Source organism: Tachysurus vachellii, chromosome 10, assembly GCF_030014155.1.
Source record: "Tachysurus vachellii isolate PV-2020 chromosome 10, HZAU_Pvac_v1, whole genome shotgun sequence".
Classification (NCBI taxonomy): Eukaryota; Metazoa; Chordata; class Actinopteri; order Siluriformes; family Bagridae; genus Tachysurus; species Tachysurus vachellii.
The window spans coordinates 8,640,196-8,659,063 of record NC_083469.1 but is presented as its reverse complement, the minus strand read 5'-3'; the positions used below and the strand labels follow the sequence as shown (position 1 = coordinate 8,659,063).

The 18,868-nt window shown below is 34.3% G+C and overlaps 2 protein-coding genes across 4 annotated transcripts in view; one reads left to right on the top strand and one right to left on the bottom strand.

Moving 5' to 3' along the window:
- The window catches only part of rbks (ribokinase), a 36,486-nt gene extending 32,199 nt beyond the window's left edge, over nucleotides 1-4,287 (top strand). For all 3 annotated transcript variants that reach the window (XM_060879214.1, XM_060879215.1, XM_060879216.1), the window contains exon 9: nucleotides 3,909-4,287. In XM_060879214.1, coding sequence (XP_060735197.1) covers nucleotides 3,909-4,091 — 183 coding nt within the window. In that variant the 3' untranslated portion in view covers nucleotides 4,092-4,287. The remainder of the gene's footprint in view (nucleotides 1-3,908) is intronic.
- A 2,665-nt stretch (nucleotides 4,288-6,952) lies between these two features.
- On the bottom strand, nucleotides 6,953-11,947 carry mrpl33 (mitochondrial ribosomal protein L33). The gene is made up of 4 exons (XM_060879098.1): nucleotides 11,817-11,947; nucleotides 11,601-11,619; nucleotides 10,630-10,736; nucleotides 6,953-7,334 (listed from the first exon to the last, which is right to left on the bottom strand). The coding sequence occupies exons 1-4, from the start codon at nucleotides 11,836-11,838 to the stop codon at nucleotides 7,285-7,287; spliced, it is 198 nt and encodes a 65-aa protein (XP_060735081.1). The 5' UTR covers nucleotides 11,839-11,947; the 3' UTR covers nucleotides 6,953-7,284.
- Between the last annotated feature and the right edge of the window lie 6,921 nt (nucleotides 11,948-18,868).

The window sequence follows — 18,868 nt, the reverse complement described above, 5'->3', positions numbered from 1 at the left end:
CCTCAGCAGTGCCACAGACTGATCACCTCCATGCCACGCTGAATTGAGGCAGTAATTAAATCAAAAGGATCCCCAACCAAGTATTGAGCACATATACAGTAAATTAACATACTTTCCAGAAGGCCAACAATTCACTAAAAATGTTTTTTTTATTGGTCTTATGAAGTATTCAAATTTTTTGAGAATTGGTGGGCTTTTGTAAAATGAGAGCCAAAAACATCACAATTAAAAGAAAAAAACTTAAACTACTTTAGTCTGTGTGTACTGAATTTATATAATACACGAGTTTCACTATTTGAGTTGAATCAAAAATAAAGAAACTTTTCCATGACATTCTAATCTATTGAAATGCATCTTTATATTAAATAATAGTGTTCATTTGCAATATGATTTGTTTTTGTGGAGGAGAAATAATGACTGGATTAATATAATGGGTGGAGGATAGTGAACTACTTCAGTTATTCAGGGTGGAGTCGTTACCAGACGAGTGAGAAATTTTCCAGAGCCGTTGCATGACCACAACATGGTTTAGAAGCCAAATGGCTGCTCAGCCAAACAGCATGTCATGTGATTTACTGTAATCTGAAAGACAAGAATGTGAAGCGATGATGTGACTCTATTTAGAACCATAACTGCGGGGCCGTTCTCGTCCCACTGATATTACATATGCGGATATGGAAATCAACCAGTTTAAAAGATAAATAACTAAAATAACTTCTATTTCGCTTTGTCTCATTTCACTATATCTATACTTTACCATGAAATACTGGATAATCATTAAATATTTCAAAAATCCCTTTCTTTTTGTTTTGTATTAAAGTGTATATCAATTTACCATTACATTCTTTTTCATGAATCCATTATAGGTGTTGAAAAATTATACATTACAGAATGTCACAAAACATTTCCTTGAGCCTGTTACATGAATATATTCCCCATTGGGAAATAACTGGAATATTGGAATATATGGCCACATTTGCAACAGGAAGTTGCATTATCCAAATTCCCTTAATATCATGATAAAATGGCCACCACCACACCGATATTTTATTTTATGATTATTTTATGATTTTTACGATATTTAAAACTTTTTTTTTCCCTTAATTTGTTTTGTTTGTTTAAAAATTTAAATAACTCACTTTTTTCCACAAAATCTCTATTTGCAAGTGTTCCAGTGTTCCAGACAAGAGTCTGGACAAAAAAATTGATTACATTTTAATTTACGTTGTACTTTTAATATATTCATTAGACTGGCATTTGTATGCGACCAGCAGAGAAAAAAAAATAATAAAGAATTATAATAATGCTTTTGTGTGAGACAGGTCATCTTATTTTAAACAGATAAATGCATGTTTACATGGATTTGAAGTTACAAGGGTTAAATGGCACCGTAATGATGGGGTGAGTTTAAGCAACGATGAGCATGGTGTCACTGCAGTCGCATGGTGAGGACGGAGGCGGTGGTAGATGATGCAAGTGTTGAAGGTGTGCAATAACGCTAGGGGTCTAGGGAAGAGCCGTACGTATGAATAATCAGATGAGCTTCTGAGAACTGGTGGTGGAGTCATCTGTGGTTAAAGCTCAGTAAATTACAACATTCCTCATCGCTTTCCCATCTGTACTCCTCCCAATCCAACCCCCATCCGACTCCTCCAGACAGTGTTCTATACACAACAGCCTATTATATTTTAACCGTTTAGAATGAATAGACTTTGGCTTTAGAGCTTAGTGCCTGATAAATTTTGAATGTGCGTCTGTGAATGGGTTGGCATCCGATCCAGGCTTTTTTCCCTCCTTGGTGTTCGCGGTGTGACAAAACAATCCTGATCACAATAAAGCTCTTACTGAACATCACTGAGGAATGTATGAAGGATAAAATTGCCTTATCCTTACAATGTGGCATTGTCTGTCAATCAGATAAGCTAAAATCCACTAAATATAACCTTCAGGCTCAGTGCAATAGTCATGCCCTCGAACTTTACAAATGATACAGGGGTCTGAGGTCTGTCTTTGTTAGACGCTGACCTGAGCATCCTCTCTCCAGTTCAGCCTAATTGTTCACTTATTCACATTTCCCAACACCAACCAAGATGAGAACAAATGACTCAACACAATTTAGATCCAGTCATCATCAAGTGCTGCCATTCACAGATGGTAATGCTAATTTACTCATTTTTTCTTTAACATCCTGTCTGTGTTTTAAAAACAAGAAAAACTTGTCACGATTAACTTTCAGTTGAATAAAACTTTTCCAAGTACAGATTTGCTGTTAGCAATTTAGAATATCATGTAACATTTTTTTTCTAACTTTAGCTTATTTAGTTAGCTTTAGCTAATAAATTAACAATTATTTTCTAACTTTAGCTTATAAAGTTAGCTTTAGCTAATAAATTAACAATTATTTTTTAACTTTAGCTTATAAAGTTAGCTTTAGCTAATAAATTAACAATTATTTTTTAACTTTAGCTTATAAAGTTAGCTTTAGCTAATAAATGGACAATTAAGCAGTTTTTTTTTTTAAGGAAAACACATTTTATGTTGAAATATTTTTGACACGTGTTAATTAATCTACCGCTAGGTTTTTGTTTGGTGCTGTACTTTTAGCTCTGGCAAGTGCTAGCACAGCTACATTAAGTAAACAAATATCTCTTAAGTGATGAGGCAGCTTTTGCTTCCAAAAAACTTCTAAAAACAAAAGCTTTATGTTTCAAATATTATTTTCTAGCGACATTCTATGGCATATTAATGAGAAATCTAACATAGTAGTAGAGGAGACAGCAAACATAATTCACAGAAATCCACAGCAGTTATATAAAGTAGTTGCGCTGAGTAATGAGAGAAACTCGGCTCGGCTAATTAACGACGTACGAGATGATGAGCAGAAATGTTACTTTGGAAGCTGATCTGATTGAGTGTACAGATGAGGAGGTGAAAGAGCACTAACGCACTACTGCGTCACTTGAAGAAGAGATAAGGCACCTCTGGTAACACTGTCATTAGCTAGCCAAATGGTACTGTGGTGCAGGAAAGAATTAACTCACAATTCTGTTATCATTTCATGTTCAAAATGATTGATTCATTTTTGAAAATTGTTTTCCTAACAATTTAATACCATCCCAGTCAGGGAAGCGCTTCCAGTCTCTGAAGGCCAGCACAGAGAGAATAAGGAGGAGGTTCTTCCTGCAGGCCATTCAGGCCCTCAACCAGGATAACACCTAGAACTATTAATACATAGACTTAGAAATCCAGACTTCAGATTTCTCTACACAACACCCACACTCCTAAAACTCCTGTCAATACATTTTTTTGCCATCTATCTTGCCCTGTGTTTTTCTGTGTCTATGTAATTAAACACTGTTTTCATATAAACTGTGTTTCATGTCATCAGACATTCCTAAAAGCATTACTCTACTAACCGCTTCTACTAGCACTTTGCAACTGGTCCCACCATCTTTTCTGTGGTAACGAGGTGGTGGAATGAACTTCCCCTAAATGTCCGAACAGCTGAGTCACTGGCTTCAAACAACGGGTGAAGACCTACCTCTTCATGAGACACTTAAACTAGCACTTATTTTCCCTGTTTGTTTTATATATTTTTTATATATTAAAAATGCTGTAATTTGTCCCAACAGCGTTTTAGGCTGATATCATTAATCTGTGACCAATTACATCAGTGTTGATGGTTCAGTAGGCCAAATGCTGTAAATTTAAATGTAAATGTTATAGGCATTTCACTGTAAGTCCTACTGGGTACACTTGTGTGTGTGGGAACAATAAAATACGATTCGAAGTCTAATTGCCATTGAAAGTCACGTTAATCATGGCGGTTGATACGCAAGACATGAACTAAGACACGTCCATATAAACACGAAGCATTAGATCTCACCACATATCACACTTGTGTGCAGGGTGCAGGAGACAGCTTCCTGGGTGCACTGGCCTTCTACATGGCCCAATATCCGTCTATGCCTCTGGAGGAGATGAGCAGGAGAGCAAACCTGGTAGCTGCAGTGTCTGTACAGAGCGACGGCACTCAAACATCTTATCCGTTCAAGAAGGATCTGGCAACAGAACTGTTTCTGGAAGAATAATCTCTTACCTCAAACATAGCACTAACAGAATTGCTGTATATAAATTTATACCACAGCACTCTGTAATTCTCAAATCTGATTGGTCAGAAAGTGGGCAATATTTAGGGAATGACTATTTATCTATAATAATAAATGATTTACAGGGACTCTTGTGTGTTCCACAGCATTACATCTAACAATAAACTGGTAAAACGTTTGTCATTTGTCATTCATTAATAAACTTAATATTGTAATATTTGGCTGATTGCTCAGGTTTAAGAGAAATAACACTCTATACACTGTGGTGTTATACTGTATACAGATAATCCATTTCAGGGTATTATATATATATATATACATATATATACATATAGGGTATTATATATATATATATATACATATATATACATATACATACTCACAGGCCACTTTATTAGGTACACCTGTCCAACTGCTCGTTAATTTCTAATTTCTAATCAGCCAATCACATGGCAGCAACTCAATGCATTTAGTCATGTAGACATGGCCAAGACGATCTGCTGCAATTCAAACCGAGCGTCAGAATGGGGAAGAAAGGTGATTTAAGTGACTTTGAACGTGGCATGGTTGTTGGTGCCAGACGGGCTGGTCTGAGTATTTCAGAAACTGCTGATCTACTGGGATTTTCACACACAACCATCTCTAGGGTTTACAGAGAATGGTCAGAAAAAGAGAAAATATCCAGTGAGCGACAGTTCTGTGGGCGCAAATGCCTTGTTGATGCCAGAGGTCAGAGGAGAATGGCCAGACTGGTTCGAGCTGATAGAAAGGCAACAGTAACTCAAATAACCACTCGTTACAACCGAGGTATGCAGAAGAGCATCTCTGAACACACAACACGTCGAACCTTGAGGCAGATGGGCTACAGCAGCAGAAGACCACACCGGTACTAGTAAGGTGTACCTAATAAAGTGGCCGGTGAGTGTGTGTGTGTGTGTGTGTGTATATATATATATATATATATATATATATATATATATATATATATACACACTGTATATGTGTGTGTGTGTGTGTGTGTGTGTATGTATGTTCATAAGTTAAGTCTGTAAGAATGTAATGGGTGTAAATGACATCCTCTTTACTTGGAACCACGCTGGTGACATTTCTAACAAATATTTAATTCAATACTACTGACATTACTCACTTGACTAAATGAAATAAATTAATCATAACTGAATCCACTCCTTGAGCCACAGCCAATGTTTCAGAAAATGATGGTGGAGAGAAAAGAGAGACAAATCTGTTTTGTTTTTTTTCTGGAGAAAATGCCAGCATGTGGTGCAGATTGTGTAATTTTGGAACAAACTGTTCCTTATGGAGGGGTTAAATAGGTAACTATCATTCAGATATAAAGTAAATCATTTTACAATAAATACTATATTTACAACAAATGTGTATTTGCCATTTCCTGCCTATTAAAAAAAGATGCAATGTTTGGGGGGAAAAGCAGCGCTTTTCATGAAATCAGACTGAAATACGAGGTTTTATTGCCGATACTCATTTTTGTTGCTTAAAATATGTAATTAGGTTATTTGGTAGAATATGTTTATGTATTCGTATATTTTATAAAAGCATGTTAAGGTTTAGACAGACATAAACCTATAGAAAATTATAGCACTAGATTGATGCATATCTCACCGGATTGAACAATAATTCTTCATATTTATATTTTATATCATTTTAAATACAGCGTGGTTCTGTTTCAAGTGTTTAAATGTAAAGTAACACAAAAGTGCTTATGTGAAATAAAGCCAGTTATGTCGTTCATATCGTGGTGTACATAATAAATAACTTATCCACACATTATTAATTTAGCCTTGCATTATTTTAGTGAAGGATATTTTGAATTTGCCCGCTCATGAAAAAAACACGGTTGGAAATAAAGGTCAGAAAAAAAAAAAATAATAATATTCTCATATGTATACAGTATATATATACTATATTCATTATAGTGACATATGATCTGAGAAAAGTCAGTAATGTTGTACTACAGTTAGACCTTTTAACAATTTAATTATGTGTTCTGTTAAATATTTTTTGTATTTAATATATTTTTAAATATCCAACTGATCAATTAAATTAAAACCTGGACAATAGAATAATTAATTATCAAATCTAATTGTTAGGTAAAACCTTAGTTAATCGTTTATAAATCAATTTTAAATGTATTAATAGGTCACAGAGATTACTACAAATAATATTTTTTCCTGATGATGTATTAAAGCCTTTGACATATATTTATTATTATGCTCAATGCTGATGTAAGAAATAATTTTTAGACTCATGTGATGACTTTAGGTCAGGAAAATATATTAAGAATAACTTCTCCAACCCACACACACACTATGTACACACTCCCGGCTCAGCATTTTTTAAATACAAAGCTTTTTATTATCTTAACAACTCACTAGCCAGGAAGTTTGCAAGACTTAAATACATAAAGTAACTTAATTTGAAATAGCTTTAATTTCTTTAAATGTTTAAGCCTTATCTATAAACTTGCAGACATTTAAGTGACAATCATTAACTTTCTACAGTGAAGCAGCTCACCATGACACCATGACACCTTCCTCCATGCTTCACTGTGGCAGAGATGTTCACTAATGTAGCTCTCATCACTTCCTTTTTCTAGTTTTCCCCCACACAATTTACTGTAGCAAAGATAAATTATTAAATGAGGTCTCGGAAGTGGAATTTGTAGAATTCTTGCAAATTTTCTGATCAATGACTTTAATTATAATTTTTTTTTTGAGAATGAAAAACAGAAAAAGACTAAATTAACAGTGTCACCAGTCGATTTCATTGTTTTTAAATATCTTTAATTAAAAAGAATGTTTAATACACCTCTGTGATACAACCTTTTTTTTTCTTTTCTTTATTTAATTTTACGGAGTTATTAGAGTCCTAAAAAAAAAAAAATCAAAAAAAAAAAACAACTACTAAATATAAATGCTTAGCCAGTGCATTTCTTCTCAGAGCGGTGCTTCTCACTCCGTCACAGGATTCTGGATCCACTGTTACATGTTGTCATGCTTCATGTAATGCTGATCTGTCAGAAGTGTTCAGTGTAGATCAGAGCTCTTACTCATAGCTGCTTCAGCGCTACTTGCTATTTGAAACAGTTTATATTTAAATCCACCAGACTAAAATTCTTCAAGAGAAAAGTCCATGTTTAAAGAGAGCGAATCTTCTTCTTCTCGAGGAACAGGACATGCTTGTTCACTGTGAATGGAAATAAAAACAAATATAATTAAAATTACATGAAAGCAGCTACATGGAAATGAATATTTATTTTTACACCACAGGTACGTTTTAGATTTGATTCAATAAAATGTTGCTGAAAACAAACTAGTTTATTTAAAGCAGAGACACTGAAACTATATTGAACAGCTTGACTTTGCCATATCTAAATATTTAGAGAAAGCCAAATTACAAAGGTGAGATTGATCATATTGAGAGGATTTTACAGAGGAGGAAAAAGTTATGAGGTAGAGAAGGATTAAAGTATGTAAATCTTAATTTATAACAGTGAAACATATGGCCATGATTCACTCAACAGGGCTAGTAACTAGATGGGTATTTTCTGCTTAGTCTACCCAAAAAAAAAATAAAAAACCAGAAAAAAATTCTGAATTTACACATGCTACTTAAAATACTGTAGGAGTTTAAAGTTTTAAAATCATTTGTTGAATAATTAAGAATGTTAATAAAGAATGTTCTTTTTTTAAGTGCAGGATTAAATCTATTTATTTTTAAATAAAAAACAGTTCATATAAACAACTGTATATTGCACCTTAAGAATATTATTTTTTTCCTGATCTCTTTTATTGTGTTTTCTTTCAGTTCCACTGCCTGTCATAAAGCCCTGGACGCCCTGGATTTTAATATGTTTTCTGTAAACAACCATCATATTGAAATATTATAAAATCTGGCCAAACAACAGGTAGCAATTCAGCAGTGCGTAATCTTAATCCCAGTGAGTGTTACAGTAGCTATTCAGTACCAAAATAACTAAATATATATTAATGTTTCATGACTATTGTATTTCATGTACATACATAAAGCGTATACTTGCTGACATTAATAATACTTATTCCTGGTTCCTCCACAATTATTGTTATAAAGCTCTGCCCTTATCCTTTGTATTGATTCACTGGTAAGTACTAAGAAGCTAGTAAGTGACTGACTGCTGATTATTGATACTGGTAGTATTCATTACATAATTAATGAATTCAATAACATTAATATTATATTAATTATAAAAGCAATTATAAAAACATATAATAATAATAATATTAACAACAATAATAATTCGTACTATTAAAAAATAGTAAATATGTATTATTATTATTTCAATAATATTAACATCAAGCAATTAATTAATGAACTATATATTATAGAATTAAAAATACACATATATAATATAATAACAATAAGCTATTAATTGCTTGATGTTAACATTATTACATTAATGATTATTATTATTATTATTTATTAATCCAAATGAGTTATATTGACGGAAAACTGATTTGGAGATTTTTACTAAATTCGAACGTCCTGCAGCTTTAAATAAAGAGCCAGAAAAACAACACATTACCACAATAATCTATTATTTACTTGCAGACTGTAAAAAAAAAAAAGGTACATTTACTCAGCTACTTTAATGATTAATGAATACTTCGATTTACTTGCATTTTACTTGAAGATTTTCTTTTAATGCAACCTTCTACAATTTTTTAGTCCCAATTTTTCCTGGCCATCCTGTCTAGTGAAGTGTTCCTGTATTTTCTTGAGAAAATTTGAACTCTAGTTCTTAATCTATAGAAACCGTTAGATCTGCTGGGACATTTTACAACACTTAAACTGTCACAAAGCTGAAAACAGGGTTGTTTTCCTGAATGCTGTGAAAGTTCTAGTTCAAAGTGGTATAGAATATGACACACAGCTGTACATGGAACACTAAATTAGATCAAATGAGCTTAACTGTAAACATCTACAACAGTAAAATGCAACATACACACGAATACAGCAGTAATATTAATCTAACATAATAGTTAATCACTGGGTATCATTTAATTACTAAATTATGACTATTGAGGCAACAATGTAGTGTATTATAGTCCTTTTTTTAATATTCCTATGGTGCCTAAGTGTTAATTAAGGAACCATACTGTGAAGTGTTAGCATTAAATTATAATGATCTGTCATAACATTAAGAAGCCAGCTTTTATTACACCCTTGTTTACTTTGCATAGGGAATACATTTTACGTTTGAACCTTTTTTTAAGTAAAATTAATTAGTTTGTTGGAGAAAACCTAGCATAAGGCCACAGCATATGGCACCTCTGATCTTTTCTACACTTTCACCTATAGAGATTGTTGAAACTCCAGAGTGTCATGAGAGGTTTTTTAAAATGCAAGCACCAACTCATAATAAATAACAGTAATAAGAATCTTGGTCATTGTGAGTTATCAATATCTTAATATCTATAACAAACACCAATCCAGAAGGATGTGCTAAGTAGTACAACCCTATTCATTTAGCCCTTTACGTCATAGTGCCCGCACCTTTAGACAGGCGATTTAAAGCAGTTTTGAGAAAACAGAAGATGCGAAACATTTATAAACATCATTATCTGATATCTGATTATCTGTTGCTATCTAAATTAATCACAGTATTCTAATATATATTTATAAAATATGTACACAGGATCTCTACAAGACTCCATTGAACACCATTTAATTTTTTTTTTTGTAATTTTCTTTGAGTAAATATAGAATTATTATTATTATATTTATATAAATATGCAACAGTTCTAGAATTTTATTATCAACATAAAGATTAAAATAAAATAAGATTAAAGGATAAAAAAGTCTACATGTAGATATAATAGGTTTTTCTGTATATTCGTATTGGAAGAGATATACAAATATATAAAATATAACACATTCATAGGACATCGATTTCAGGAAACCAACTTCATTTTTAAATGATTTAATAATGAAAGGATTAAATGTGGCTGGTCTTTGGCCTGCCATTCCATTTCAAAATATTAGAACATAAAATCTGTATTTGATGTTTGTAAAACAAATGAATAAAAAAAGGGTCTGTGTGTAAACCAAGCAACTCCATGTGGGTTTACTTTCTACTCCCTAGATGATTTTTTCCCCCCTCTCCAACAGGTTTGAATCAATTTATAAATAAATAAATAAATCCTTGAACATGACAGGGCACACAAGATGTATTTTGTAGTGCTATTTTGAGAAGATCTTCAGTTAAACCTGACTTTGATCCCTTATAAACTTGGTATTTTTTATCTTATTAAAAGTCTTTTTAACCTCTTTCAGAGCCTCAACTTCTTATAACTGGAACACAACAACACAAAAAGATGCCGCAGAACTACAAAACACATCAGAGTATAATATATATACAGTATATAAATAATTATTTAAAAAATCCACTATTAAATTTTCCTTCAAATACCTATCCTTCATATCACAACTTTTGTAATGGTACCTATAGGGTCGTGTTTCCTCAACACCAGTTTTTCTCGGAGTCGTCCTCTCTTGGTGTTGAAGCAGTAACCTGTCCCTGCAGCACTCATCATCTGCACCAAAACAGTCCTGAAATCCAAAAAGAATCCATAACTTTTAGAAGACCTACAATCTATTTGTCTCTACAGCATGAGACATAAAATGTCAACAGATCAGATCGATCGATCGATAGATAGATAGATCAATAGATAGATAGATAGATAGATCTTTATTGTCATTGCATAGTACAAATACACAGCAACGAAATGCAGTTTTGCATCTACCAGAAGTGCAAAGAGTAGCAACTGTGCAAACAGACAAGTGCAGATATATAAGTAGCTTATGTACAGCATGTTTATATATATATATATATATATATATATATATATATATATATATATATATATACACACACATACATACACACACAAATGTTCAGTATGTAATATATATATATATATATAGATAGAGATGATATATATATATATATATATGTATGTAAACATAAGTACAGCAATATATATGTGTGTTTGTGTGTAAACATATGTACAGTGAATAAATATAAAGGTTATAGCAGTGCAGAGATGTGTGGACATTGTTGTAAAGGAACAACAAGCAGAAGGTTATAAGGTTATAAGGTTTTGGCATTAAAAAAATGTGCAAGCTAAATAAACAAGTCCACTATATATATGAATGTGAAATATTAGTCAGAATGTACAGTGTGGTGTATATAGATAGATAGATAGATAGATAGATAGATAGATAGATAGATAGATAGACAGACATAAATACACTAGTGCAGATGTATGTAAGGCACAATAATATGTAGACAATGATGAGAATAAAACCTCCTTGTTGATGTAAACAGTTTGTGATACTTTACACAAGCAGCAGTATAATAAATAATACTCAGACAAAATGTGTTGCTGTTTATAAAAAACTGATATGACTTACTTCGATTTGGCCTTAGCAACTAAAAGTTTCAGGAAACAAACAAAAAAAAAAGGTATGAGTTATTAAACCTGGCATCACAAAACACCACATAATCAATTATTTACATGTCATGCACGTGCGCAGTTAGATATATAAAGCTGAAGGTAAAAGGAGCTGAAATTTTACGACCATCGTGTATTTACATATGAGCAGCATTTAACTTTAACTTGTACTCACGGTTCACGGCAGTGAGAAACATTTTATCTTAATATTTTGCAGAAATGTTTCGATAAAGTCACATTGAACTGAGGTGCAAGAACTTCCGCAAGCAATATCTTGAACTTCCGGGTAGTTTAGCCCACCCGTATTGCGACGCATTTTAACGCGTAAAAATGGTCGTGTAATAATTATTTTACTACCCGTATTATGAATTCACATCCTTGTTCACCGAGCGTGCTACGCGTTCACGTCGATTGGTCAGTTTGACAGGCTGTCAGAATTTTGTTGGCCAATCGGAGTTCAGAAGGCGGGGTTCGGATGAATAAAGAAGTGTAATAACGCTTCAGTTTCTGTCTACAATTAAACCTTAGGAGAAAAAAAAACTCCATACAGTAATATTCGGGCTAAAATATCTTGTGAATACCGATTGTAATATAATATTTCTTATACAATTTTATGTATTATTTTAAATCCAATATATACTTTTGAATTTCAAAAATGAATTGTGTAGGTCAATTAGATTATTATTATTATTATTATTATTATTATTATTATTATTATTATTATTATTATTATTGTTGTTGTTGTTGTTGTTGTTGTTGTTGTTGTTGTTGTTGTTGTTGTTGTTGTTAATTATTAATTGTACAAATTTTGCCTACTCACCTAAATTGTACCAGAAGGTTTGTCTATTCCTATAACTGTTGAAATAATTTTTTTAACTGAATTGTTACTAACATTACATTATTTTAATAATTTATTGTTCAGGAAGTTTATGTTTGCTTTATGCTTTCTGAAATTGAATAAATCAACCAAGAAGTAGATGCATACTAAAAGCACTGTGACACCATTATGCATCATAATTATCATCATCTTCTTCTTCAATAACTGCTTTCTTGATCAGGGTCATGGTGGATTCATGGAGCACCTTAAACACCCTGGTTTGAAGTCCATTGCAGGCTGCCATTAGCTAGTGCGTTCACACCTACAGACAAAATAAAGTCCACCTACTGGCATATTTTTAAGAAATTGGAAGGAAACCAGAGAACCCAGAGGAATCCCTGCATTGGGAGAACATGTGAAATTTTTCACAGATCTGGGGCTTGTCAAGATGTGAAACAACAACACTCCCTGCTGTGCCTCTGTACATTCAATATGCATCATAGAAGAGGAATGTTTTCTTTAAATATAAGTTCAGTAAATGATTTTATATTACAAAAAATGATGTAGACCCTTGTAGTTATAAGTTAATTAATGAATCTACTACATTAATATTAGACTAGAAGGAGACTGGGGAAGAGTGAGTGGAAGTGATACTGCAAAAACATGCACAGCGTGCTCAGGAAATGAATTGTTGGACGGTGCACGAGGTGCCACCAGCTGGCAGGAAGTGTGTGAAATAGCCTGCGTCACTGAGGCCGAGACACAACACCCACGGCCTGCACTCTCCCATTCACGCTGCTAAATTAGGCCATGTTCTCCTGCCTCTTTCTCTCTACCACTGACATCAGCAGCACGTCATGAGGACTTGGTGTGATGGAAATCAAAGTGCTGTAAAAAGGTCCAAGTATCTGCAAGTAGAATCATTTGTGCAATATCAAATATTCCCTCAGTCTTGCTTAAAAATAGACAAAAGGAGAAATGGAAAAAAAAACAACAGACAGCTTTGGTGTCCATGATGGCATATGTTCTGGATGGCTAATAAGTAATGGAAACCCTAGCAACTTCCTGTTTTTCTCAAGTTATTTCATTTGTTTATATGTAAAAACAAAGGAAAACAAAAAAACAGGACAAATGAGTAAAATGGATAATGGAAAAATAGATGTGTTTTTGTTTGCTGGCAGAAATACGTATAGATCCAGAGTCTGTTCTTAATATAAGCTGAATGGAAATGTGTATGAGGTGTCAGGCATTTCTCACTCACTTTTTTGCTCAATTTTTTTGTTTGTGTGCTCGAGCTGGCCATGATGTGACATCCAAGTGCATCATGTTGCCATGGAGATGGTAGTTCACATGGCCAGATGATTGGCCAGATGATTATGCTGTCACGGCCTCTCCTTGAGCTCTACGTGTGCAACAGGTTTTTAAATTAGAGCTCTGGCATGTTTAGGGCTTATTAAAGACAACCTGACTGCATGATTAGGCCATATTTCTGGTAGAGTTGACTAAGTCATGACTGTTGTGGCTCTGGTGCTTAAATCAGGCTATTTGTACAACAGTTGTAGTACAAGCTTGTCAAATACAACACTACAACATGAGTCGGTTAAAACATCTTGCATTTTCTTTCCTCTACAGTATGCGTACATGTCGGGTTTTTTCATCAAACCAATGGACGTCCTGCTGTGCTCAGCTCTTAAATTAACACTCATCGATGTGTTTTTGCACGGAAGCGCCTGAATTACAGGCTGTGCGAATCTGTGTTTGTCAGTAGAAAATAAAGGAGTGACGCCGCCACTTGCCCATCTGGCCTCTACTTTGGGAAGCCTTTCTGTTCCGTGACGCAAGATGGAGTGGGAGTGGATTGCCTTGTGCTCCCACAGAGAGGTGAGGAAAGAATAACGAGAGAGAGAGAGAGAGAGAGAGAGAGAGAGAGAGAGAGAGAGAGAGAGCACTGATCTCTGACATCCACCATGTAGAGGAAGAAGGGAAGAGGAGACCTAGAAAAAAAAGAAGTGAAAGAAGAGGAGAAATGGTCAATAGACCATAAAATGTAGGAGTGTGGTATAAACAAAGCATGAAAGGCAGGGAGAGGTGAGGGTAGCATAGCTGGATCTAGGCATTACAAACTTAGCAGCTGCCTACACTAAAAGGATCTTCAAGGGTTCTTTGCACAGTTGAGGGTTCTATATTTTCTCAAGGGGTTGTGTTGAAGGATCCTCTATAAGAGATTATTGGTTCCACCCTGACTGACAAACCAAACTTTTAATGGTGTTAGCTGGAAGAGAGTAATGTTGGATTACACAGAATGTGAATGGACCTACTAATATTAGTATGACTGCTAATACTAATACTAATAATATGACTACTAATATTACAATAATTGCATTTGGTAGATTCCCATGACACTAATACTTCTATGGGGATGTGGTAGCCTAGTGGTTATGGTGTTGGACTACCGATCGGAAGGTCATGAGTTTGATTTCTAGGTCCACCAACCTCCCACTGCTGGGCCCCTGAGCAAGGCCCTTAACCCTCAGTTGTATAAAATGAGATAAAATGTATGTCACTCTGGGTAAGGGTGTCTGCCAAATGCCATGAATGGAAATGTACTATGAATCTTGCCACTATTAATAAACCTAATACTCTCCATCTATTCCCTACACCGTTTATCCTACTGGGTCACATAGTACTGGAGTCTATCCCAGGAGACTCAGTGCACAAGGCAGGGTACAGCCTACAAGGATGCCAGTCTATCGCACACACACTCACTTGGACAATTTAGAGATGCCAGTTAGCATACAAATATGTCTTTGGACTGGGGAGGAAACTGGAGTGTCCAGAGGAAATGCCTAAGACAGGAGTCAAAGCCATACAATAACATTGAACACTTTTTATTCTATTCTATTTAAACTATTACTATATTACAAATACTAGTGCAATAATTATTTCTGCTGTTACTATTACAACACGATATTATTAGAAATATAAATATACACATATTATTTCCAAAATTCCCAAAACAAAAAAGTGTACATGTATTTTCTGTGGGTTCTTTTGTTTTTTTTTTAAATAAATGCAGTCGGCCATAGCAGTTGTTTACAATCTGTTAAAATATAGCTTAAAGACAAGCAGCAAATGAAAGAATGAGCAGGTGAAAGTCTGTGTCGTGTGTTTAGTGCAATTAGCCTGAGCTTTGATGTAAGAAAAAATGAGGTTCTGAAAATGACTAATTGAGTACATCTCTCTCTCTCTCTCTCTCTCTCTCTCTCTCTGTGTGTGTGCTTGACAAGCAGTGCTATCTTTAGAAAGCCCACACTCCCGATTCAAATCTGTAAATCTGGTGGTAAGAAAACTGGTTGCTCCTGTTTGCATGGTGTTGTTGGTCACCTAGCAGCCACTGGCAGTGTTTTGCAGGAAATTTCACCCCCATGCACAAGTGTCCTCCAATACACCAAGTCTACACAATAGTATAATCAGGTCCAGTCTGTTCATCATCTGTTTATTCAACTCTCTCTTATTCAGATGTGAAACACCTCACAGTGTGATCTTGAAATCATTTGTAGAAAAGAAGCTAGGACATCCGAAATTTTCCTTCTACACACCGAGACTGATTTGCAATGATGATGATATGACGGCGAATCACTTAGCATCGCTGTAGAAACTATAATAGAACGGTCACACAATCAGTAAGTCAATCTAACTCACTGGATGATGTGCACTTGTAATTTTTTATTTGTTTTAAATCAATTATTATTATGAGCATACTGCACATTTTCACATGTTGATTTCATTATCTGTTTGTTAATTGTACATATTGTACACACATATTGTTCTTATATTGGGTGTACATTTTGTTCTTTCTTTCTGTTCTACAGTCAGACCCACTTCCATGCCATAAATTTGCACGAGTTGATTTAAATACTGCTGTTTAAAATGTTACCAAAGTAAAAAGAGACATTATTCAGTCCCTCAGTGAGTGATATCATGCTATTATCTCTTTTTGTCCATTATTGCCTTAGCATTATGGTTGACCTCTCAAGGCTAAACTGACCTCATCTGTGTTTTACTCAGTTCACGTGATGTTTGTGCAGTTCATATTGCTTAATGTGTGTACAAGTGTGTAAGCATGTGTCATAATGGAACATAGTGTCTTCCTGATTTGTTGTTATGTAGCAGAACAGAAGATAATAAATTGTCCTTGGAATATTTTGATTTTAATTAGGCCCTATTTATACCCACAAGCTATTAACAACCAGATGATAAATCGGTCTCAAAGGAAAGAAAAGACATTTTTTCTACCATTTCTCACATTTACTGATAGTTCCTCATTTTAATGTCTTAATCGTTTTAAACAAAACTCAGACCAACATCTGATACCAAAATCAGCTTGCTTTGGTTTCCTGTTTGCTAACCCATGCCTTTTATCCTGTAAGGTTCCCGGATGATGTTTTATGTAAGCCGATGCTCTTTTTAGAGTGTTTGGGGAAAAAATAACCATCTGGCACTCTAAAAGAGGCGTCTGTAATGCTCAGTGCCCACGCTTTCCACCAGTGGGTCAGTGGGTGAGAGAGGGAGGGAGTCTGCAGGGAGGAGTGAGAGTGAACATGCAGCGGAGGAGGTAGGTGGCGTGGGCTCTGAGCACCTGGAGGGCCATCGGCCACCAGGACAAGTAGGCCGAGGAAAGTTTTCTGTTCACACAGAGGGCAGGAAGGTCACACTTTATATTATGTCATCAGGTTATTTTTTCCCACTTCGGAACTAAGGTGGCCTGGAGCAAAAACATTCACATGGACTTCATAGATAGTGTGATATTTTTGTCTCTCACTGCACACTGCTCACTGACTGAGCAAGTTTATTTGGCGAAAAGAGGTGTTATGCCACTTTTTTGTGCTAAAAAGCTCCCACCTGCTTGCCATCAAACAAGCTGATACTTGTGAAACAGATTTCCGATCTTTCGGACATACAGGAATAACAGAAGAAGTATCTGTGAGATGCAGATGCTTAGAGTACTTTTATAATGCATACAAGTTTAAAAGAAATGGTTTTATATAAAACCCCAAAAAAAGGGTCTATCAATTGCTTCATATATGGATCCCCAAAAGATCAAACCATATTGAAGTGTACATTGAAAAGAAAAGTTCATAGAAGTCAAGTTAGATGGTTCTTTTAGAATCATTTAGGGTTTTTTAAAATTATTATTATTATTATTATTTTTAATAACTATTATAACAACTATTACTAATATTATGGTTGTAGTAATTTACAAAATTACACAATAAAATACAATACATTTAAACATAATACGGTAAAAACATTGTACGTGGTATTGATCACAGCAAATCCCCTCCCACTTATTATGTGCTTTAATCATTTCAGTTTGAATTATTTCCACAAATGTAATGTCTTTTCTAAAATATGTCAAAACATCTCTCAGCATTATTTGCATATAGAGAAAATTCGAAGAAGTCATGACACCGATTCCACCTTACACATTCTTTAAATTATAGAAATGTTTTATTATAAACGGTTCATTGCTCTCCAGTGGATTATGCATAGAACCATTTTTTTAGGAAAATATCCTATTGGCCGAGTACAGAACCTCAGGGCTGTATAGAGACCCCAAGGAACCTCTTCTTGAAAGAGCATGTTGAGGGATTTGGGGATATATATCTGGTTATATGTGGTTTGTCTACCATCTAACATGGTGTTTGTCAGTTTAATCCTCAATCTACTTCCTCCATGATTATAAATCTATACATTTTTAAAAGAATTTTTATTAAGCACAATGTTACTACATGTCTCAAATGTAGTGAAAAGCACAAACATGGTTAAATAAACAAATAAATAAACAAACAAACAAATAAATAAATAAATGTGTGAATTCATGGATGGCCTTTCAGCTGGGAACATATACCACATAACGCAACATCTGATTTAATATTGCAGCTGAATTGCAAATCCAAACAGGCTGAGGATGGAAATAGAAGACGGCTTTTTCTGTGTCTCAAAGTCTCAAACCCCCTAAACAATTCAGTATTGTATTGAATTCTGTAATACTGGAATGATCAGAGTTTATAATTCAGTTATGGCCATTAAAGTAAATGATTCTTTTTTAGAGAGACCTGACCAGAACTAACACTGTCCAGAATAATTACTAAATAATCCTCAACATCATCAGCCACAATGTGAGCAGAATCATCACATTAATATGTATGTTTTAAATGACTAACAACTTCAGACGTTTATGTCTAATTTGTAAATTATGTTTGAAAGAGCTTTACTGTTTACTGGTTGTGTACTTAAAAGTCAAACAGCGCCACCTGGTGGTTGTTCTGTCTGAGAGCAAACCTGTTGAAATGCAGATTATATTAGAGATCAATTTATTTATAGCTGTTGAGACTTTGTTTTAAGGT